At 44.8% G+C, this 21,653-nt stretch overlaps 1 protein-coding gene across 1 annotated transcript in view; it reads left to right on the top strand.

Moving 5' to 3' along the window:
• Positions 1 to 4,626: 4,626 nt before the first annotated feature.
• SLK (STE20 like kinase) overlaps positions 4,627 to 21,653 on the top strand; it is a 78,639-nt gene continuing 61,612 nt past the window's right edge. Inside the window, exon 1 of the mRNA XM_062214151.1 lies at positions 4,627 to 4,905. Within this exon, the coding sequence (XP_062070135.1) occupies positions 4,756 to 4,905 (150 nt within the window). The 5' untranslated portion in view covers positions 4,627 to 4,755. The remainder of the gene's footprint in view (positions 4,906 to 21,653) is intronic.

The following is a 21,653-nucleotide window of genomic DNA, read 5'->3' as shown; positions in this document are numbered from 1 at the left end:
TCTTTAAGTGATCCTGCCTTATACCAACCTTTCCCAGAGTAACTGGGAGATATTTATCTCATTTGATCCACAAGCATTTCCCTGCCTACATTTCCCTCTTGTGCTTGCCCTTGTGGCCCAGAGTTTCAGTCTTCCTTCAGCTGGATGGCATGGGAGGGGCAGGAGGAAAGCTGGATATCCTTTGATATGCTGAGGCAGTTCACAGCATCAGAAATAAAGGTGGCCAATACACACGAAAGGACATTAGATCACTAAATTCTAAATTAAAGTGAGGTTATTTAGGGACTATTGGGTAAAAATTCAAAAGATGGATAATACCTTGGTGCTGTTGAATTGGTGGTGAAATTGGCACTCTAATACATTGCTGCTAGAAAATAAATTGGTATCCTTTTAGAGGCCAGTACAGGTAAAAAAAAAAAAACTTTTTAATATAGTCTTTTTTTAAAAAAAGATTTATTTATTTGAAAGTCAGAGTTACAGAGAGAGAGAAGGAGGGAGAGAGAGAAAGAGAGAGAGATTTTTCATCCGCTGGTTCACTTCTCAAATGGCTACAACAGCTGGAGCTGTGCCAATCCGAAGCCAGAAGCCAGGAGCTACTGTTGGGTCTCCCACACAGGTGCAGGGGCCCAAGGACTTGGGCCATCTTCTATTGCTTTCCCAGGCTATAGCAGAGAGCTGGATCAGAAGTGGAGCAGCTGGGAATCGAACTAGCGCCAATATGGGAAGTCAGAACTTCAGGTGCCAGCCCCTAATATAGTCTTGACTTATCAATCCCACTTCATCAACAGCATCTTCAGGAAATACAATCATACAAATACATAAAGATGGTCATATAGTCACGTTCAACTGTGATGTTATTTATAATGATGTAAAGTTGGAAATTACCTAAAAGCTTACTGCTAGAGAAACGTTTAAATGAATTATGATACAGCTAGACACTGGAATTCTATGCAGCTATTAAAAAGGGTTAGACAGATCTATTTGTGCTGGTATGGAAAAATGTCAATGTCTCACTCTTATCAGTTCCTTTTTATTTTTAATTAAAATTAAAAAAAATCATTCAAAAGGCAGAGATGGAAAAACAGGCATGGAGAGATTCACCATCGGCCAGTTTACTCCCCAAATCCCATAAAGGCTGGAGCTTGGTCAGGCATTTGCCAGGTATCTGGAACTCAATTTAGGTCTCCCACATGGATGGCAGGGTCCTAAGTACTTGAGCCATCATCTGCCGCTTCCCAGGGGGTGTGCATTGGCAGGAATAGGCAGCCAGAGGCAACAGGAAATGGGATGTGGGAATCCCAAGTGGTATCCTAATGGCTATGCCAAATGCCAGTTCCCATTTTTATTTTTTTAAAAATTTTATACATGGAAAAAGCATAGCTTTAAAAAAGATTTATTAAGGTACAATTTACATTCCATAAAATTCACCCTTGTAAATTACAATCCAATGATTTTTAGTGAATTCTTACAGTTGTACAACCATCACCAAAATCCATTTTCAGAATTTTTTTATTACCCCTCAATTTTCCCTCGTACTCATAGGGTTAACTGTTTTTTTTTGCCAAATTTATTATTTTATTAAAAGGGGAACCTTTCCTGAGATTCATTTGTTTCCATAATATATGAAAAAAGCTGAGAATATTTATTAATGGTATCAATTTAACTGTGCTTTGCTAGTGACTTTTTTAAAATAAGATTTATTTATTTTGAAAGGCAGAGTTACAGAGAAAGAACGAGAGAGATCTTCCATCCACTGATTCACTCACATCAGCTTCAATAGCTAGGGCTGAGCCAGGCCGCAGGTGGGAGCCAGGAGCCGGGAGCCAGGAACTCCATCCTGTTCTCCTAGGTAGGTGGCAGGGGTACAAGTACTTGGATCATCTTCCGATGCTTTCTCTGGGCACAGTAGCAGGGAGCTGGATCACAAGTGGAGCAACTTGGATTTGAGCTGGCACTCATACTGGTCCTGATGTCCCAGGTGGTAGCTTAACCACTGCCCCATAATGCTGGCTACTGCTAATGACTTAATGACAACTCTAAGCAGGGTTGATATACAGACAGCTGTTAATATTTCATGCATACAGTTTGATGCGTTTGGAGATGGTATTCATTCATGAAATCATCAATGTCATAAACATGTCCATTGTACAGGCCTATTAACGGTGGTTAGGTTGGGAGTGAATTTGAGTGGGGGCAAGGCAGGAGAGGAAAATTACAGTTTCCGAGTAATTCCTGTATCTGAATTATTAACAACAATGATACACAATCTTTTTTTTTTTTTTTTTTTAAGATTTATCCATTTATTTGAAAGTCAGAGCCACAGTGAGAGAGGGAGAGGAGAAAGATCTTCAATCTGCTGGTTCACTCCCCAAATGGCCCAATGACCAGGGCTGGGCCAGGCTGAAGTCAGGAACCAGGAATGTCATCTGGGTTTCCCTTGTGGGTGCTGGGACCCAAGAACTTGAGTCATCTTCCGCTGCTCTCCTAGGCACATTAGCAAGAAGCTTGATCAGAAATGGAATAACTGGGTCTCAAAGCAGTGCCCATATGGGGTGCTGGTGCTGCAGATGGTGGCTTAACCTGCTGTGCCACAGCGCCAGTCCTGATACACAATCTTTCAACATGAGAACATAGTAGTCTTTTCCATTTTGAAAAAAACAAAAAGGAAACAGACATGTACCCTTTGGCCCAAATCTACTTCTGGTGATTTATCTCAAGGAAATAATCAAGCATGTGGAAAAGGATTTTGTATGCAAAGATATTTATTAATGTTTTATTTAAAATAAAGATAATAAATATCTCATGATGCAAGAGAGAATAATTACTAACTGTACTGGAATCTGAAAAGTAATCTCATTGATGTAAAAAAAAAAAAAAAACAAACCGCATAGCCAAAAAAACCTGTTTGGAAATTTAATGAACTCTTTCCAATGGCTACCTCCGGACGGTGGAATTCCACCACTTTTGTATTTGATTTCTTTTTGCATTTCTCTATTTTCTTCATACATGATACCAATTAAAAGCAGATCAATATTGCTTTCACGTGTGTGCACAAATGTACAGCCTACTGTCTATCAATTATATCTTAATAAAAACTTAAAAAGCAGAAGGATCATGAGAAACCGAATCATATTAAGCTTCCTCCTGGAAAAGGGGTTTTGCTGTAACTTGTAGGGGCTGGAGGGTAACATGGTCGGGGAGGGGCTTCCTCCTGGAAGAGGGGTTTTGCTGTAACTTGTAGGGGCTGGAGGGTAACATGGTCGGGGAGGGGCTTCCTCCTGGAAGAGGGGTTTTGCTGTAACTTGTAGGGGCTGGAGGGTAACATGGTCGGGGAGGGGTGGAAGGCGGGTATTATATAAACAGCAGCAACCCTGCCTTGCTGGATACCTCCACTCACCCATCGGCCAGACCCGTCTGCCTCTCCCACGCCGGAACGTCCCCCGAGACTCGGTCACCTTGCTGAACAAGCAGCCACTGCCCCGAAAGTGCGACCTGAGGAGAGGAGGGCAGGTCACCTTCTGGCAGCCGGGCAGCACCGTCCGAGGCTGGACGTGCCATCCGGCGGGCGGCGGATAGCCCCCCAGTCATCCCTGGAGCAGTGGGCTCGAGCACTTGTTCTAGGTCCGTGTCAGCTGTGAGGCCATGATGAGGCCATGAGCCCCCGCTACCACTCCAGGCAGGCGCCATGAGGAAACTGAGGCAAGGGGGCGTCACCCGCTCCCGGCCACAGGGCTCCGGCTCCCAAGCCCGGGCTCACAGCGCCACCCACACTCTCCTCTCACTGTCCTCTGGATTCGATTTAAGAGCTAAAAACAAAGCCCACTTCCCGGCTCCACTCAGGAAGCCTGAGCTCTCATTCTTGACAGTTTTTCCCACATCCACCACCGACGCAACATCCGCCAGCGTCGCAGCCCCGGGGGCCACTACGAACAAAGCCGGGGGCTGACGAGGATTCGGGGTTCGCAGGGCCAACGCCGGGCCCGCCTCGGGGCCCGCCTCGGGGACCGCAGGGAACGAGGGCCCGCCGCCCTCGGCTCACCAGCCCTTCGGCGCCGCCGGCCTGCGCGGCCCAACGCGCGTGCGCGGGGCTCCGGGGGCCGCCCCTGCGCGAGCGCGCGGCGGGGGAGCGCGCGGGCGCGCTGCGGAGTCGGCGTCGGCGTCGGCGCGCGCTCCAGGCCGCGGCTGTGTGGGCTGGGGAGGGAGCGAGGCGGCGGTGGCGGCGCCCCAGAGCTGAGGGGACGCGCGGGCCTCGCGCCGCAGGGACAGACGGCTGCGAAGGAGACCCGAGGCTCGCTGCCCGCGGCCGGAGAGCTTGGCCTCTCGCGCGCTCGTCTCAGCGGCTGCCGGCCGCTTCCCTCGCCCCGAGTGGCCGCCGCCCCTGGAGACTCGTCGTGACACGGGCCTAAGCCGCCGCGGCTGCGGGCGTGCAGACCCGCTGGGCGCCGTCGGGCCGAGCCGGGGCCCGGTGGACGGGCGTCCGTCCGCACAGGTGCAGCCCCAGCGGGCCGGCCGGGGGCCAGGCGCCCCATCGCGCGGCGGGCCGGGCTCGGCGCAGGGCGCCCCCCTCGCCGCGGGCCGGAGCCCCGGGCGCTGCCCCGCCCTCTCCGGGGACGGCCCGGCCGGAGCCGCGGGAGCCGGAGACCCCGCGCCGCCGCCCGTCCGCCGGGCTCGCGCGGAGAAGGAGGCGGAGAAACTTTGCCTTTTATTGTTGTTTCTAGTCCTTGAGTGCAAGGAACTCTGTGGGGGGGAGGAAAAATGTCCTTCTTCAATTTCCGTAAGATCTTCAAGTTGGGCAGCGAGAAGAAGAAGAAGCAGTACGAGCACGTGAAGAGGGACCTGAACCCCGAGGAGTTTTGGGAAATCATAGGCGAGCTGGGCGACGGAGCCTTCGGGAAAGTGTACAAGGTAAGAGGGAGACGACGGGAAGTGGCCTGGGAGAGAGAGCAGCCGCTGGCCACGGGGACTTCACGCTGCTGCGACCCTTTCCTGCCTCCTTTTTGACTTGGCGGCCAGGCGCTGGAACTTTCTTTAGCCGACCATCCAAGGAGTCGCTTAAGGATTCAACAACATGGGGCTTGGATGGAGTTTATCGAGGGGACCGGGTTATTCTTGCTTCTCTGTCAAACTCCAAGGAAATAAGAGTTCCTTAATTTACAGGAGGGGTCTGGCCAGGGGCCTCCAATGATCTTACAGTGGGACAGTCGTTACCTTTTTTTAGTGGATTTTTGTTTGGTTCCTGTTTGCATTTCTCTTTTTAGGGTCCAGGGCATACATTAGGCTGTAGCTATAGCTAGCACATAGCCCATCTCCTGGGATCAGAGCCAGGTGATAGCTACTTGGTCTGTCCTTGAGTGGTTGCTTGACAACATCGCATAAATTGGAATGGAATCTCTTAGAAAATTTCCAGAAGAGAAAACTTGCATCTGGTGCTAGTTTCTAAATATAATTATAGTAAGCTTTGACTAGATGTCAATACCAAAGCCTAAGAATGAAAGCATTATATGTATACATATTATTTCTATAGAAAGATTTGGCATTTTAACCTGAAGGCATTCATGTGAACCATTTACACTCTGCTAAGGAGCATTTGAGTGATGTCATTGGAATATTTTCATCTTGAAGGGTAAGGCTTTTATGAGACACAGTTTAGGGGAAGGACCAACAGGGTTGCCTAGAAGTAAAAACATAAATAAGTAACTTGGTTTTTTTTTTTAATAGAAACTTTGCCGTTTGTTAAGTACTTTCAGGTAATTGACTTTTCCAAAAATCTGGTGAGGTGGACAGGTCAGTAGTAGTAGCCACCTTTCACATCTGAGGACACTGACATTAACAAGTTGTTCATACAAGTCCAAGTTTTGACTTGAACTCAGATCTTCTGACTTCATATATATATATGTATATATATATATTTACTTTAACATCAATTGGTAGAAGTGGCAGCATTTTCCTTGCTTTGTAAGCAGCGTTACCTTTGACTTTATTACTCTGCCACAAACGCATCTTGTTCCTTATGTGCTTTCAAGACACATTGTTCATAATTGTCTCCTATTATAGTTAGTGTGTTTGTGTTTCTGTAACGAAATTTGGGGCCAGCATTATGATGTTCATCTGGGTTTAACCATTGCCTTAGCACACAGCATATTTCTGTTGAAGTGCAAGAATGTTCTCACGTGAATGCTGTTGAGGTTCTTGTCTGCAAAGTGGGCCTCAGTGTTTGGGTGGACGGCTGGGTATGGTTTCAGCAAGAGCTTACTGTGTGAGATGTGTGTAGGAAGGGCTTTTAGTGCAGAGGGAAGATCTCTTCTGGGAGTCAGTTGTGTGTTAGTGTTGGCTGTCACTTAGCTTCTCTGCCCCTTTGTTTTCTTGGCTGTGAAGTTCCAAGTTTTCCTAAATGTTTGTTTAGACCCCTTCGTTCCGTGAGTATGCAGTTATCTGGGAAAGGCAAAACAAATCCTCAAGGCATCTGGCATCCTGTAGTTTGAAGGCAGCAGGTGATTTCATGTTTTCATGGTGCAAATATGTTGTTTTATCAAATATAAACAGCTGAGTATTAAGGGCAGTGGCTCTTGAGTCAACATTTCTCAGCTCCCTCTCTCCATAGCAGTGTGTGACCTTGGGCAAGTTACTGACAAGTTCTATGCCTGACTGTCCTCATCAGTAAGGCCTGCCACTCAATATGTTAGGATTAAAGGGGATAATAAATATAAGTCACAGAGAAAGGGCTTAATAAGTGGTAGACATTACTGTTAACATTTGGAATTCATAGAAGTAAAATATGGGATGGGACAGGAAAAGGTACTAAACAGGAAACCATTTCCTTAGTTTCCCATGGCAGGGGCAGGTTGTGTGAGCATATCAATACTTCTGTGGTTTATTCTGTAGTGACCGTTTCTGCAAAGTTAATGTCTATAGTAAAAATGGAAAGTTTTCTGAAAATTAACAGCTTCATGTGGTTAAACACTAATTGTTTCAGGGATAATTTCTGTGGGCTTACTGTGTTTTAGGATGATACTTCAAGAATCTGAGTTCCTTGCATCTTTTTTCATTTCATTACTCCAGGCTTCTAAGGAATAGAGGGTAAAAAATTGTTTTAAAAGAAAACTTAAAATTTATACTTATCTGACCTATTTGGGCCTAAAAACTTTTCCTCTAAATTTTTGCTTTTCAAGATTCCCTAGAAATTATAAAGTTACTGATCTTTCTATGTGGGGAAAAGTTATCAAACTTTAACATTTTATGTAGTAGTATGCAGTAGAAAACTACTTCTAAACTTCTAATCATTTGTTCGTGGAAATTGGTAACTTACAAAGATTACATTGTAAATAGGTATTCATTTTTCCAGCACAGTTGTATTCCTTCCTCTTAGTCCAACATTATAAATACATCTCTAACATAATTACTTCCTTGCCTGAAAAATCTTTGCTATTTTACTTTTGTTTTCTGTTTAATATGGTATTATTTAACATATATATGAAGCTATGGAATATCCCTCATAATTTTCTATTTTTGGATTTCTGTTTTTAACAGAAAAAAGGGAATGACATAAAATTATTCAATGAATTGCATTTTTGGACAGCTGGTGTTTTCTGTTAAACCAGTTGAAGCTGAACTGGTTGTGTGTTGGATGCAGATGGTTCTTCTTCTTCTTCTCTTTTTTTTTTTTTAATTTGACAGGTACAGTTATAGACAGAGAGACAGACAGAAAGGACTTCTTTCTGTTGGTTCATTCCCAAATGGCCGCCATGGCTGGTGCTAGGTGCTTCTTCCTGGTCTCCCATGCGGGTGCAGGGGCCCAAACACTTGGGCCATCCTCCACTGCCTTCCCAGGCCACAGCAGAGGGCTGGACTGGAAGAGGGGATTAACCAAATGAGCCATGCCGCCGCCCCAACAGATGGTTTTCTTCTTCTTCTTCTTCTTCTTTTTTTTTTTTTTATTTGACAGAGTTAGAGAGAGGAACAGAGAGAAAGTTCTTCCTTCTGTTGGTTCACCCCCCCAAATGGCCACTATGGCTGGAGCTACGCCAATCCAAAGCCAGGAGCTTTTCCTGGTCTCCCACATGGGTGCAGGCGCCCAAGCAATTGGGACATCCTCCACTGCCTTCCCGGGCCACAGCAGAGAGCTGGACTGGAAGAGGGGCAACTGGGACTAGAACCAGCACCCATATAGGATGCTGGCGCCACAGGCAGAGGATTAACCAAGTGAGCCTCGGTGCCGGCCCCAGATGGTTCTTTTTTGACAGCTGATGAGTGTATGCCATTTTAAGAAATGGTGAAATGTGGCCGGCGCCGTGGCTCAATAGGCTAATCCTCCGCCTTGCGGCGCCGGCATACCGGGTTCTAGCCCCGGTCGGGGCACCGATCCTGTCCCAGTTGCCCCTCTTCCAGGCCAGCTCTCTGCTATGGCCCGGGAATGCAGTTGAGGATGGCCCAAGTGCTTGGGCCCTGCACCCTATGGGAGACCAGGAAAAGCACCTGGCTCCTGCCTTCGGATCAGCACGGTGCGCCGGCCACAGCACGCAGGCCGCGGCGGCCATTGGAGGGTGAACCAATGGCAAAGGAAGACCTTTCTCTGTGTCTCTCTCTCTCACTGTCCACTCTGCCTGTCAAAAAAAAAAAAAAAATTGGTGAAATGTATGATCATTGTATTGAAAAATATAGGAGCATGTATGTACATTTAGCAGTTAAAGTAAATTTGTATTATCAGTCATCAGGATTGAGAAATTTTGCTAGCACCCCAGAATCCTTGCTGCCTCCTTTCTGAATCTTATCTCTGCTCTCCCTAAAGGAGACCACTATTCTATCCTTAAGTTAGTCATTCATTTGCTTTTATGTATAGTTTATCATCTAGTATTTAACCCTACATTTAAAAAAAAATTTATTTATTTGAAAGGCAGAGTTATTGGGGCCAGCACTGTGGTGTAGTGGACTAAGCCTCTGCCTGCAGTGCCAGGCAGTTCCAGTTCTGGTTGCACCTCTTCCAATTCCGTCCTCTGCTATGGCCTGGGAAAGCAGTTGAAGATGGCCCAAGTGGTTGGGCCCCTGCACCCATGTCGGAGAGCCAGAATTCTGAAGCTTCTGGCTCCTGGCTTCAGATCAGCCCAGCTCCAGCTGTTGCGGCCGTTCGGGGAGTGAACCAGTGAATGGAAGACCTTTCTGTCTTCCCCCTCTCTCTATAACTCTGCCTCTCAAATAAATAAAATCTTGAAAAAAAAAAAAAAAAAAAGAAAAGGCAGAGTTACAGAGACAGAGACAGAGAGACAGACAGACAGGGAGAGAGGCAGAGGCAGAGAAATCTTTCATCTGCTGATTTACTCCCCACATGGCTTTAATGGCTGGAGCTGGGCTGATCTGAAGCCAGGAGCTTCTTCTGGGTCTCCCACATGGGTACAGGGGTCCAAGCACTTAGGCCACCTTCCACTGCTTTCCAAGGTACATTAGCAGAGAGCTGGATTGGAAGTGGAACAGCTGGGACTCGAACCAGTGCCCATATGGGATGCTAGTGCTGCAGGTGGCGGAAATACCTGCTACATCATAGTGTGAGCCCCTTAATGCTAAATATTATAAACTTTAGTTTTGTGAGTACTTGAATTTTAGATGAATGGGATCATACACATGTATCTTCTATTAAAACTAGCTTTATGTTTGTGACATTTGTTATCAGCTAGAGCTGTAGGTAGTTCATTTTCATTGTTGCAGAGTATTTAATGATTATATCACTGGTTGCTTACCATTGTACAATTAATGAATATATCAGCTTCTTGTTTTTGGCTACTACACATAATGTTGCATGAATCTTGTTAATCCAGGAGTGGAATTGCTGAGTACAAGGGAGTGTAGCTTTGATTTTACTAGGTGAATGCAAACTAGTTATACCAATTTACATTTCCATTGGCAGTGTTTGCTTTGCATTCTTGCTAACATTTGATATCATCAGAATTTTATGTTTTGAAGAATTTTTAAAAGATTTATTTATTTTATTTGACAGGAAAAATTAAAATGGCCACAAAAACCAGGGCTGACCAGGCTGAAGCCAGGAGTCTGGAACTCCATCTAGGTCTTCCACATGGGTGCCAGCAGCCCAAGTACTTGGGCTATATTTTGCTGCTTCCCTGGAAGCATTAGCAAGGTGCTGGATTGGAAGTGGAGCAGCTGGGACTGAAACTGGCACTCATATGGGATGCCTGTGTCTCAGGTGGTGGCTTCGCCTGCTGTGTCACAATGCTGGCCCCCATAACACAATTCATGATTGTAATAGAGTACAGTTTGTAAATTGTTTTCTTTACAGTTAATGGTGTTTTTTTTTTTTTTCTTTGAAAGGCAGAGAAAGAGACAGACAGACATTGAGAGATCTTTTATCCACTGTTTCACTCCCCAGATTCCTGGCTGTAGCTAGGAGCCTGAACGCCATCTGGGTTTCCCAGGTGAGTGGCAGTGATTTAAGTGCCTGTCATCATCATCTGCCTCCAGCAGGAATCTGGATTGGAAGCAGAGCAGCTGAGACTGAAACCAAGTGCTTTGTATGGAATATGGGCATCCCAAGAAGTGACCCAGCCATTATACCAAGCACCAGCCCTTGGCGTTATGTTTTTTAATTTTTTTTTTTTTTGGACAGGCAGAGTGGATAGTGAGAGAGAGAAAGGTCTTCCTTTTTGCCGTTGGTTCACCCTCCAATGGCCGCCGCGGCCGGCGCATCGTGCTGATCCGAAGCCAGGAGCTTCTCCTGGTCTCCCAGGCGGGTGCAAGGCCCAAGCACTTGGGCCATCCTCCACTGCCTTTCCGGGCCATAGCAGAGAGCTGGCCTGGAAGAGGGGCAACCGGGATAGAATCCGGCGCCCCGACCGGGACTAGAACCCGGTGTGCCGGCACTGCAAGGCGGAGGATTAGCCTGTTAAACCACGGTGCCGGCCTGGCATTATGTTTAAGACATTCTTTCCTGAGATCAGGAAGCTAATCTCCTAAAAACTTTATTATTTTTTTGTTAACAGTTAGGTCTACGATGCACTTAGAATGGAGATTGGTAAATTTTAAACCCGTGTGGGTACTCAGTTGTTCCAGAATCATTCATTTAGAGAAAATATATTCCCCCTGATTTGTAGTGCTCTATTTTATAACAACTTACTGTTTCTTCAGTCTCTAGTCTCATCATTGATCTGTTTGTCTCTTCCTTTACCAGTGTCCCAGTGTCTCAATTAGGAGAGCATTAAATAAATCTCTATTAGAGTAAGACTTTTCCTTGTTCTTCAACAATGTCTACTATGTTCTTGGCCTTTACAGTTTCTATATACATTTTATTTTTTAATTTTTTTAAAGATTTATTTTTATTTGAAAGAGTTACAGAGAGGCGGGGGGGGGGGGGTCTTCCACCTGCTGGTTTACTCCCCAAATGACTGCAATGGCTGGAGCTGAGTTGATTCAAAACCAGGAGTCAGGAGCTTCTTCTCTAGAAGCTTCTTAGGCACCACACAGGTGCAGGTGCCTAAGGACTTGGTCCATCTTCTGTTGCTTTCCCAGGCCATAGCAGAGAGCTGGATCAGAAGTGGAGCAGCTGGGACTTGAATCAGTGCCCATATAGGATGTCGGCACTGTAGGCAGTGGCTTTACCTGCTATGCCACAGTGCCAGCCTCCTGTGTACATTTTAGACCTAGCTTGGTTGAGCTTCATAGAAGCCTGCATTGCTTTTTTTTTTTTTGGGGGGGGGGCAATTTTAATTGAATTTATGTGTTACCTTTGGAAAATTAATGTCTGTATGATATTGAGTCTTCCCTTTTATGCATATGTTTTATCTCTATTTAGGCTTTCTTTTACGTATCTCTCAATAACGGGTTGTAATTTTTTTCTACAAACCTTGAATGCACAAAGTACATCAAGGGTGTCTTAAATGTTTATTTTTTCTGTTGAAATTTCTGCCTGTTTTTATTGTATACAGCCATTAGTAGTCTTCTGAGAAAGGATCCTTGAGAATTGCATTTTTTAAAGACCTTGCCTGTCTGAGTCTTTATTAAAATGTCATACTTCATGTATAGAATTGTAGTTCAAAAACAAACTTCTGCATGTATTTTTTTTTAAAGATTTATTCAATTTATTAATTTGAAAGGCAGAGTGACAGAGAGGGTAGTAGGGAAGGAGTGGGGAGAGAGAAGGAGAGAGATTTTCACCTGGTGGCTCACTCTCCAAGTGGCCACAATAGCGAGGACTGGACTAGGCCAAGGCCAGGGACCAAGAACTCCATCCTGGTCTCCCTCAGCAATCTAACCCACTGCCACAACATTGGCTCCTTTTATAATTTTTTTTTTGTTTGGTTTTTAAAGATTTACAGACAGAGGTCTTCCATCTGCTGGTTCACTCTCCAAATGGCCTCAAGGGCCGGAGCTGAGCCAATCTGAAACCAGGAGCTTCCTCCGGGTCTCCCATGTGGGTGCAGGGGCCCAAGCGCTTGGACCATCTTCCACTGCTTTCCCAAGCCATTAAGAGAAGCTGGATTGGAGACTACAGTGGGGCTCATATGGTATGCCGTTGCGGCAGGCCGAGGCTTAACCTTTCATGCCACAGCACCAGCTCCTCCTTTTAGAATTTTTAAGATTTACAATTATTTTAGAATTTTAAGTCTGTGTTCCATTCTTTTCTTTTGGCTTCAGGTGTTGCTTTTGAAAGTTGGATGTCATTTGTTTTCTGATATTTTCTCTTGATTTTAAGATTTTTTTTTAAGATTTATTTTATTTATTAGAAAGGCACAGTTACAGAGAGAGAAAGAGGGAGAGACAGAATTCTTCTACCCGTTGCTTAGGGGTGGGCCAGACCAAAGGTAGGAACCAGGAACTTCTTCAGGTTTCCCAAGTGGGTATAGGGGCCCAAGGACTTGGGCCATCTTCATTGCTTTCCTAGGCACATTAACAGGGAGCTGAATTGGAAGTGGAGCAACCTGGAGTCAAACCAGTACCCACAGATATGGTGACATTGCAGGCAGCAGCTTTACCCAATATGCGAAAATGCGGGCCCCAAAGTTTTGTTTTTATTCCCTCTCACTGTGTTGTATTTTGATATAAATCTTTCTGTCCATCCCTCACCTTTCATTTTGCTGGGCTCTTGTTTAGTTCTTTCCATTCAAAGATTAAGCTCTTTCAGTTCTGTAACATTTTCTTGTTTGATAGCCTTTGCCACTCTTTTCCCCCTTGCCAATGAATAGTTCTTGTCAGTCTTTAGATAATAAATGTCTCTAAATTTAGTGGACACTTACTATGTTGTTTTGGCCTCTTAGAAGCATTTGAGACTTTTGATTTATATATATATATTTTGAAAGACTTAATTCATTTATTTGAAAGGCAGAGTTAGAGGGAGAAAGACAGAGATCGATGGATCCTCCATCCACTTGTTTACTCCCCCAAATGGCCACTACACTGAAGCTAGGACAGGCCAAAGCCAGGAGCCAGGACCTCCATCCTGGTCTCCTACATGGGTGGCAGGGATCCAAACACTTGAACCACTTTTACTGATTTCCCATTCTGAAAAGCAAGGAGCTAGATCAGAAGTGGAGCAATGGGACTCTAAATGACATCCATATCATATGCTGGTGTTGCAGGTGGTGGCTTAACCCTCTGCCACAATACTGGCCCTCATTCTTTCCGTTAAAAAACTTTTGGCTTTTAATTTACCATACTGTTTTATTTATTTATTTTTTTAAATTAAGAAGCAGAGTACGCACATACACTTGCCAGTACTCCCATCTGCTAATTTGCTCCAGAACCTGGATTACAGTAAATTGGTTGGTGGGAACTTAATTATTTGAGCCATCACTGCCGCCTCCCAGAGTCTGTGTTAGCCGGAAACTGGAGTCAAGAGTGGGCCTCGGGAGTGCAGTGGAGGATGGTCCAGGTCCTTGGGCCCTGCACCTGCATGGGGGGTGGGGGGGAAGCACCTGGCTCCTGGCTTCCGATCGGTGCAGCACTCCGGCCGCAACACGCCGGCCGTATAGGCCACTTGGGGGATGAACCAACGGAAAAGGAAGCTCTCTCTCTCTCTCACTGTCTAACTCTGCCTGTCAAAAAAAAAAAAAAAAAAAAGTGGACCTGATATCAAACCCAGGCACTCTGGTCTGGAATGCTGGCGTCTTAACCTCTAGGCCAAATGCCTGCCCCTTACCATACTCCTAACTTTCTATTATCTGTGTCTACTGCTCGGACTTCTTCATTGACTTTTTTTTTTTTTTTTTGACAGGCAGAGTGGACAGTGAGAGAGAGAGACAGAGAGAAAGGTCTTCCTTTTGCCGTTGGTTCACCCTCCAATGGCCGCCGTGGCCGGCGCACTGCAGCCGGCGCACCGCACTGATCCGATGGCAGGAGCCAGGTGCTTCTCCTGGTCTCCCATGGGGTGCAGGGCCCAAGGACTTGGGCCATCCTCCACTGCACTCCCTGGCCACAGCAGAGAGCTGGCCTGGAAGAGGGGCAACTGGGACAGGATCGGTGCCCTGACCGGGGCTAGAACCCGGTGTGCTGGCGCCGCAAGGTGGAGGATTAGCCTAGTGAGCTGCTGCACCGGCCTCTTCATTGACTTTTGCTCTCGGATGTAGGCCCTTTACCTTCTCCTTTTTTGTGAGAACCCATCTTCCGTGGCTTCAGTTACCATCTAGATCTAATTTATGTTTCTAACCTAAGACATCTCCTGCCTCCCTCCTGCTCTTTTGATCTGGAGATCCACACATCCAACTGTCTACTAGAAATTTCTGCTTGGATATCTCACAGATATCTTAAATCCAAAACATGAACTAATTCAGCTCGTGTCAGCCCTCAGTTTGCTCCTTCTGTATTCCTGTTCAGTAATTGCCAGTTGAATGGGGCCGGCAACCAGGAGCTCATTTTTACACTTGATCTTAGCCAAAAGGCTGAGAAGCGATCAGGAGCTCATTTTTAATACCTCTTGTTTTCTTATCTAAAAAAACTCGAACACCAAAGCCTACTAGGTCTACCTATTAAATACTTATTTTTTTTCTTTTTAAAAGATTATTCAGTTTTTTTAAAAGATTGATTTATTTTTATTTGAAAGTCAGAGTTACACAGAGAGAGGAGAGTTGCAGAGAGAGAGAGGTCTTCCATCCGATGGTTTACTCCCCAATTGGCTGCAACGGCCAGAGCTGTGCCGATCTGAAGCCAGGAGCTTCTTCCAGGTCTCCCATGTTGGTGCAGAGGCCCAAGTGTGTAGGCCATCTCTTGCTGCTTTCCTAGGCCATTAGCAGGGAGCTGAATTGGGAGTGGAGTAGCCAGGGCTTGAACCAGTGCCCATATGGGATGCTGGCACTGCAGACAGTGGCTTATCCTGCTATGCCACAGTGCTGGCGCCAAGAATGAGATTTATTTGGCTGACAGTTATGGAGGCTGGAAAGTCTGAGACTGTGTCATTGACATCTGCTCAACATTTGATGAGGACCTTTTGTATGTCACATGGTGAGACAGAGCATGTGTGCCAGAGAGAGCTTGCTTTTATAACAATGCCACTAATCCATGAATAGATTTCCAGTGAACAGAATCCTTATGACCTAATCTCCTCTCAAAAGTTCTACCTCCAGATACCATTAACATGAATTTGGGGACTGTTTTCAGCACGTGAAATTTGAGGTACACAATCAAATGACAGCAGGGTATTTTCCCAGTTACTTCATATACTCATTGGCACTTGCTGTTATTGGTGTTATCTTTTTGTTTTTAAAGATTTATTTATTTATTTATTTGAAAGAGTTACAGAGAGGCAGAGGGAGAGAGAGAGAGAGATATTCCATCCACTGGTTCACTTCCCAAATGGCCCTAACGGCTGGAGCTGCACCGATCTGAAGCCAGGAGCCAGGAGCTTCTTTGGGATTTCCTATGCGGGTGCAGGGGCCCAAGGACTTGATCCATCTTCTACTTCTTTTCCAGGCCATAGCAGAGAGCTGGATGGGAAGTGGAGCCACCAGAACTTGCACTGGCGCCCATATGGGATGCCAACACTTCACGTGGCAGCTTTAGCCTCTGTGTCACAGTGCCAGCCATAGTTAGTTTTATCTTTAATGTTTTATGTTAGTCACTCTGTTGAGTTTGAGTGGATTTACTTACATTTTCCTGATGACAAATGAAGTTCAGTACCTTTTTATGTGTTTATTGGATATTTGGATGTTTGTGGAATCCCCATGTAAGCCCCACTTTTAAAAATAGCTTTATTGAGATATAATTTATATGCCACAACATTGACCCATTTTAAGTGTGTTCCATTTTATGAGTTTTCATAAATTGCAACCATCGCCACAGTCATACTTTTTCTTTTGTGCCCATTTTGCACCCAGCCCCTGTTCCCATACCCAGCCAAGATGACCATCCTGCTCTGATTTGCATTCTATCTCTGTTATTATGTCTTTTCTAGAAATCTATTACAAAGGGAAACATAGTATATATTCTTACATGTGTGGCTTTTTTCATTTAGCATAGGATTTCTCATTCTTGGCACTATGGACACTTAGGATCCAATGATTCTTTTTTTTTTTTTTTTGTGGAGAGCTATTTTGTGCATTGTAGCATGTGTAGCAGCATCCTTGGCATCCACTCATTGGATGCCAATAACACTTTTCCCCCTTAGATAACTCCTGAAGACAAAAGTCACTTCCAGTTGAACATCACTGGTTGAGTATGAGGTTGAGGTATGAGGCTGAATGATATTCCATTGTATGTACATCCACAAAGATTCTAATTTCTCTATATCTTTGCCAGCACTTTTCTATTTTTTTTTTTTGGGGGGGGGATAGAAGTCTATCCTGAGAGGCATGAGATGGTATTTCGTTGATGTTTTGACTTGCATTTTTCTATAATGAATTTTTAAAAATTAATTTATTTGAAAGAATTACAGAGAGAGAGGGAGAAACAGAGGTACCTTCTGTCAGCTGGTTCACTCCCCAGATGACCAGAATTGCCAGGACTGGCCAGGCTGGAGCCAAGTGCATCATCCAGGTCTCCCTCCTGAGTTAAGGGACCCAAACGCTTGGATCATCTTCCACTGCTTTTCCAAGGCCATTAACAGGGAGCTGCATTGGAAGTGCATGCATTGCAGGTGACAGCTTAACTGCCATACTGGCCCCAAAAATTCTTTTCAGAAAATGATTTCTAAATTTATTTTGAAGAAGTTATGGCAAGAACATACAGTTGATCTTCATTGTCCATGAACTCTGTGTCTGCTAATTTGTCTGCTTGTGGAAACTTACTTGTGACCCCAAACTCTGCAATTGTAGCACTTATATTGTAATTATGCAAAGCTATAAAAATTTTAGTTCCATGCCAGTTTGTGTGGCTGTAACAGAATACCACAGTCTGAGTGATTTATTAAGAACAGAAATGTATTTTCTCTCTCTTGGAGGCTGAGAAGTCCCTACAAGGAACTGTCATCTAGTGAGGGTGTTCTTGCTGCATCATCCCATTGGTGAAAGGATAAGAGAGGGAGTTGAACTTGTCCTTTTAAAATGGCACCAATCCCACCCATCTGGGTGGGGCCCTCATGGCCTAATCACCTCTTAAATGTCCTGCTTCTTGGGGCCAGCTCTGTGGTACAGTGGGTATAGCCGCCATCTGTGGCACCCATCTGGGCACCTGTTTGTGTTCCAGCTGCTCCACTGCCAAGCCATCTCCCTGCTAACACACCTGGGAAAACAGCAGAAGATTAACCCAGGTGCTTGGGCCCCTGCATCCATGTAGGAGACCTGGCTCCTGGCTTCAGATTGGCCCAGCTCTGGCCATTTAGGGAGTGAACCAGCAGATGAAGATGTTGCTCTCTATCTCTATGTCTTTCTCTCTGTAACTTTGCCTTTCAAATAAATAACCTTTTAAAAGAAAAAAGTCATACTTTTTTTTTTTAAAGAGTTATTTCTTTTATTTGAAAGGTAGAGTTACAGAGAGGCAGAGGCAGAGAGAGATGGAGAGAGGTCTTCCATCCTCTGGTTCACTCCTCAGATGGCCGCAATGGCTGGAGCTGTGCTGATCAGAAGCCAGAAGCTTCTTCCAGGTCTCCCATGCAGATTCAGGGGCCTAAAGACTTGGGCCATCTTCCACTGTTTTTCCAGGCCACAGCAGAGAGCTGGATCAGAAGTGGAGCAGCCAGGACTCTAAACCGGTGCTGCAGGCAGCAGCTTTACCTGCTATGTCACAGTGCCATCCCTGGTCTACTTTTTAATTCTGTTAAAATGGCAATTAAATTTCTTTTTTTTTTCAAATATTTATTTATTTATTTGAAAGTCAGAGTTACACAGAGGAGAGGCAGAGAGAGAGAGAGAGAGAGAGAGAAAGGTCTTCCATCTGCTGGTTCACTCCCCAGTTCGCCGCAATGGCTGGAGCTGTGCTGATCCAAAGCCAGGAGCCAGGAGCTTCTTTCTGGGTCTTCCACGTGGGTGCAGGGGCCCAAGAACTTGGGCCATCCTCTACTGCTTTCCCAGGCCATAGCAGAGAGCTGGATCGGAAGAGGAGCAGCTGGCTCTCAAACCGGCACCCATATGGGATGCCGGTGCTTCAGGCCAGGGAGTTAACCTGCTGTGCCATAGTGCCGGCCCTGCAATTAAATTTCAGTGTGAGTTTTGGAGGGGACATTCAAACCATAGCATCCCCTGGAAACACATTCCCAGCTCAGGTTGAAGAATGATCCTCTGCTTTGTTATTTCAGCTCTCGTACAGAGATGAGCAGAGGATGCACACAAGAGATAACAGTAAAGTGTAGTGCACAGACCTCTGTCTCTGGGGCCAGATAGCATTTGAACCCCTACTCTGTCATCTGTTATAGGGATAGCCTCAGGCAAATAACTTCATTTCTTTCTCTCTTTTAAGAGGATTTATTATTTGAAAGAGTTACAGAGAGAGGAAGGGAGAGACACAGGGAGATCTTCTATCCACTGGATCATTCCCCAGATGGCTGCAATGCCTAGGGCCGGGCCAGACTGAAGCCAGGAGCCGGGAGTTTCTCCTGGGTCTGCTATGTGGGTGGCAGGGGCTCAGGCACTTGGGCCATCTTCCACTGCTTTATTCAGGCCATTCAGCAGGGAGCTGGATCAGAAGTGGAGCAACTGGGACTCAAACCGGCACCCACATAGGATGCTGGTGTCACAGGGGGTGGCTTTACCTGCTATGCCACAATGCTGGCCCCTTCTCTCTTTTATAAAATAAAGTAAAATATACTGGGATGAATTATATATAGTATTTAAGATTATAATCTACACACACACACACACACGCATACATATTTCTGTGAGCGGTGGTTCAGGTTCACCAGTTTGTTTGCAGCAACATTATAGAATGTAACTGTTACATCTGATGAGGATTGACTACATCTTTGCTAAATGATGACAAATAATTTTAATATTCACACTTGGCTTCTGGCAAAAGCTTATCAGGACTCTGAAGAAATTACCAGAATTAGCATATAATTTAAAATAGGGGCTGGGTATTTAGTGTAGCACTTAAGATGCTACTTGGGACTCCCACATACTGTATCAGAGTCCAGTCTCTGATTCCAATTCCAGCTTCCTGATAATGTGTACCCTGGGTGGCAGCAGTGATAGCTCAGGTATTTTGGTCTCTGCCATCTACTTGGGAGATCTGGATTCAGTTCCTAGATTCAGCCTGGCCCAGCCTTGGCTGTTGTTAGACATTGGGGAGTGAACTAGTGGATGGAGAGCTGTCTCTGTCTGTATCTGTATGGCTTTCAAATAATAAAAGAACTAAATTTTTTCCCCCAAGAACTAAAATTTTAAGGTATAAAAAAACAGGTTAGGGGCTGCTGGCATTATGGTGTTGTGGGTAAAGCTGCATCCCGCATAGGCACCAGTTTGTGTCCTGGCTGCTCTACTTCCCATCAGTCTCTCTGCTAATGGCATGGGAAAAGCAGTGGAGGGTGACCCAAGTGTTCAGACCCTCCACGTGGAAGAAGCTCCTGGTTCCTGGCTTTAGCCTGGCCCACACTGACGGTTGAATCTATCTGGGGATTGAACCAGGATGGAAGATCTTTGTCTCTCTTCTGTCTCTGCCTCTCTCCCAGTAACTCTGACTTTCAGAATAACTGAGTCAATCTTAAAAAAAAAAAAAAAAAAAAAAAAAAAAGGTAAGAGCAGCATGAACAGTCTAAAAGTCTATACTTCTCTCAGCGTTGTCACCCTTTTCATTTAACAGCTCTTTGGAACTTTAGATATTTGTTAGCCAAGTAGTTAGTGCTACTCTGTGCCTTAGACTTCTCATCTGTAATTCTCCAAACTTGAGGGATTATTTCAGTTATTAAGCTGTTGCCTCATAGCTCCAAACACACCTTTCTGTTCTTTACTTTGTGTTTCTGGTTGTAAGACTAAATCCCATTTCTGCCTTGCCAGCTGCTCACTTAGGTATCACAGGTAGGTGGTGCTAAAGGGAGGCTGCACAGAGGAGGAGGAAAAAGAATGCAAACTCTTTTATTTTTTTTTCCTGTGAGCTTCCTGTCACTATACCCACCACCTTAGTGGACGTCCTCCACTTAAACAATAGTAGGTGTTTTTTTCTACAGAGCAGTTGTATCTAGTTTGTTTTTCCAGTGTTCACAGAACTAGCCTCAGCGTCCCCCTTCATAACATCAGCACCAGTTGACTGGTACTCTGTTCCTCAAAAGTTGTTTTTTTTCTCCAGAAACCTTTAATTTAAGGAATACAAATTTCATGGTATTAATAAATACAACTTTAGGAATATAGCGATTCTTCCCACTGTACTTGCCCTCCCACCCACACTGCCACCCCTCTTCTTCCTCCCTCTCCTATTCCCATTCTTATTTTTACTAAGATGTATTTTCAATTAACTTTAATACATATAAAATTAACTTTGTACTAAGTAAAGAGTTCAACAAATTGTATGAAAAATAAAATTGTTCTTCAACAGTTGAGACAAAAGTCTGTTCAAAGTCATTGCATCTCAAAGTGTCAATTTCACTTATCTTTTAGGTGCTCTGTTAGTTATCATGGGTCAGGGAAAACATATGGTATTTATACTTTTGGGACTGGCTTATTTTGCTAAGTATGATGTTTTCCAATTTCATCCAATTTGTTGCAAACGTTAGGATTTCATTTTTTTTTTTTACCATTGTATAGTATTCTAGGGCATATATATCCCATAATTTCTTTATCCAAACTTCAGTTGATGGGCATTTGGCTTGATTCCAAATCTTAGCTATTGTGAATTGAGCAGCAGTAAACATGGGGGTTAACTCTTTCCTATGCTGATTTCATTTCACTTGGGTAAATTGCTAGGCATGGATGGTGGGTCATATGGTAGGTCTGTATTCAGATTTCTGAGGTATCTCCATGCTGTCTTCCACAGTGGCTGTACCAGTTTACATTCTCACCAACAGTGGATTAGGGTACCTTTTCCCCAACATCCTAACCAGCATTTGTTGTTTGTTGATTTCTGTATGAAAGCCATGCTAACTGGGGTGAGGTGAAACCTCATTGTGGTTTTGATTTACATTTCCCTGAATGCTAGAATTCCTGAGGACTTTTTCATGGGTCTGTTTTGGCAATTTGGATTTCCTCTTTTGAAAAATGCCTGTTTAAGTCCTGTGACCATTTTTTTAAAAGATTTATTTATTTATTTGAAAGAGTTACACAGAGAAGTAAAGGCAGAGAGAGAGAGAGAGAGGGAGGGAG

This window comes from Lepus europaeus, chromosome 17 (assembly GCF_033115175.1).
Source record: "Lepus europaeus isolate LE1 chromosome 17, mLepTim1.pri, whole genome shotgun sequence".
Taxonomy (NCBI): domain Eukaryota; kingdom Metazoa; phylum Chordata; class Mammalia; order Lagomorpha; family Leporidae; genus Lepus; species Lepus europaeus.
The sequence above is the reverse complement of the archived record's forward strand: the minus strand, read 5'-3'. Positions and strand labels throughout refer to the sequence as shown.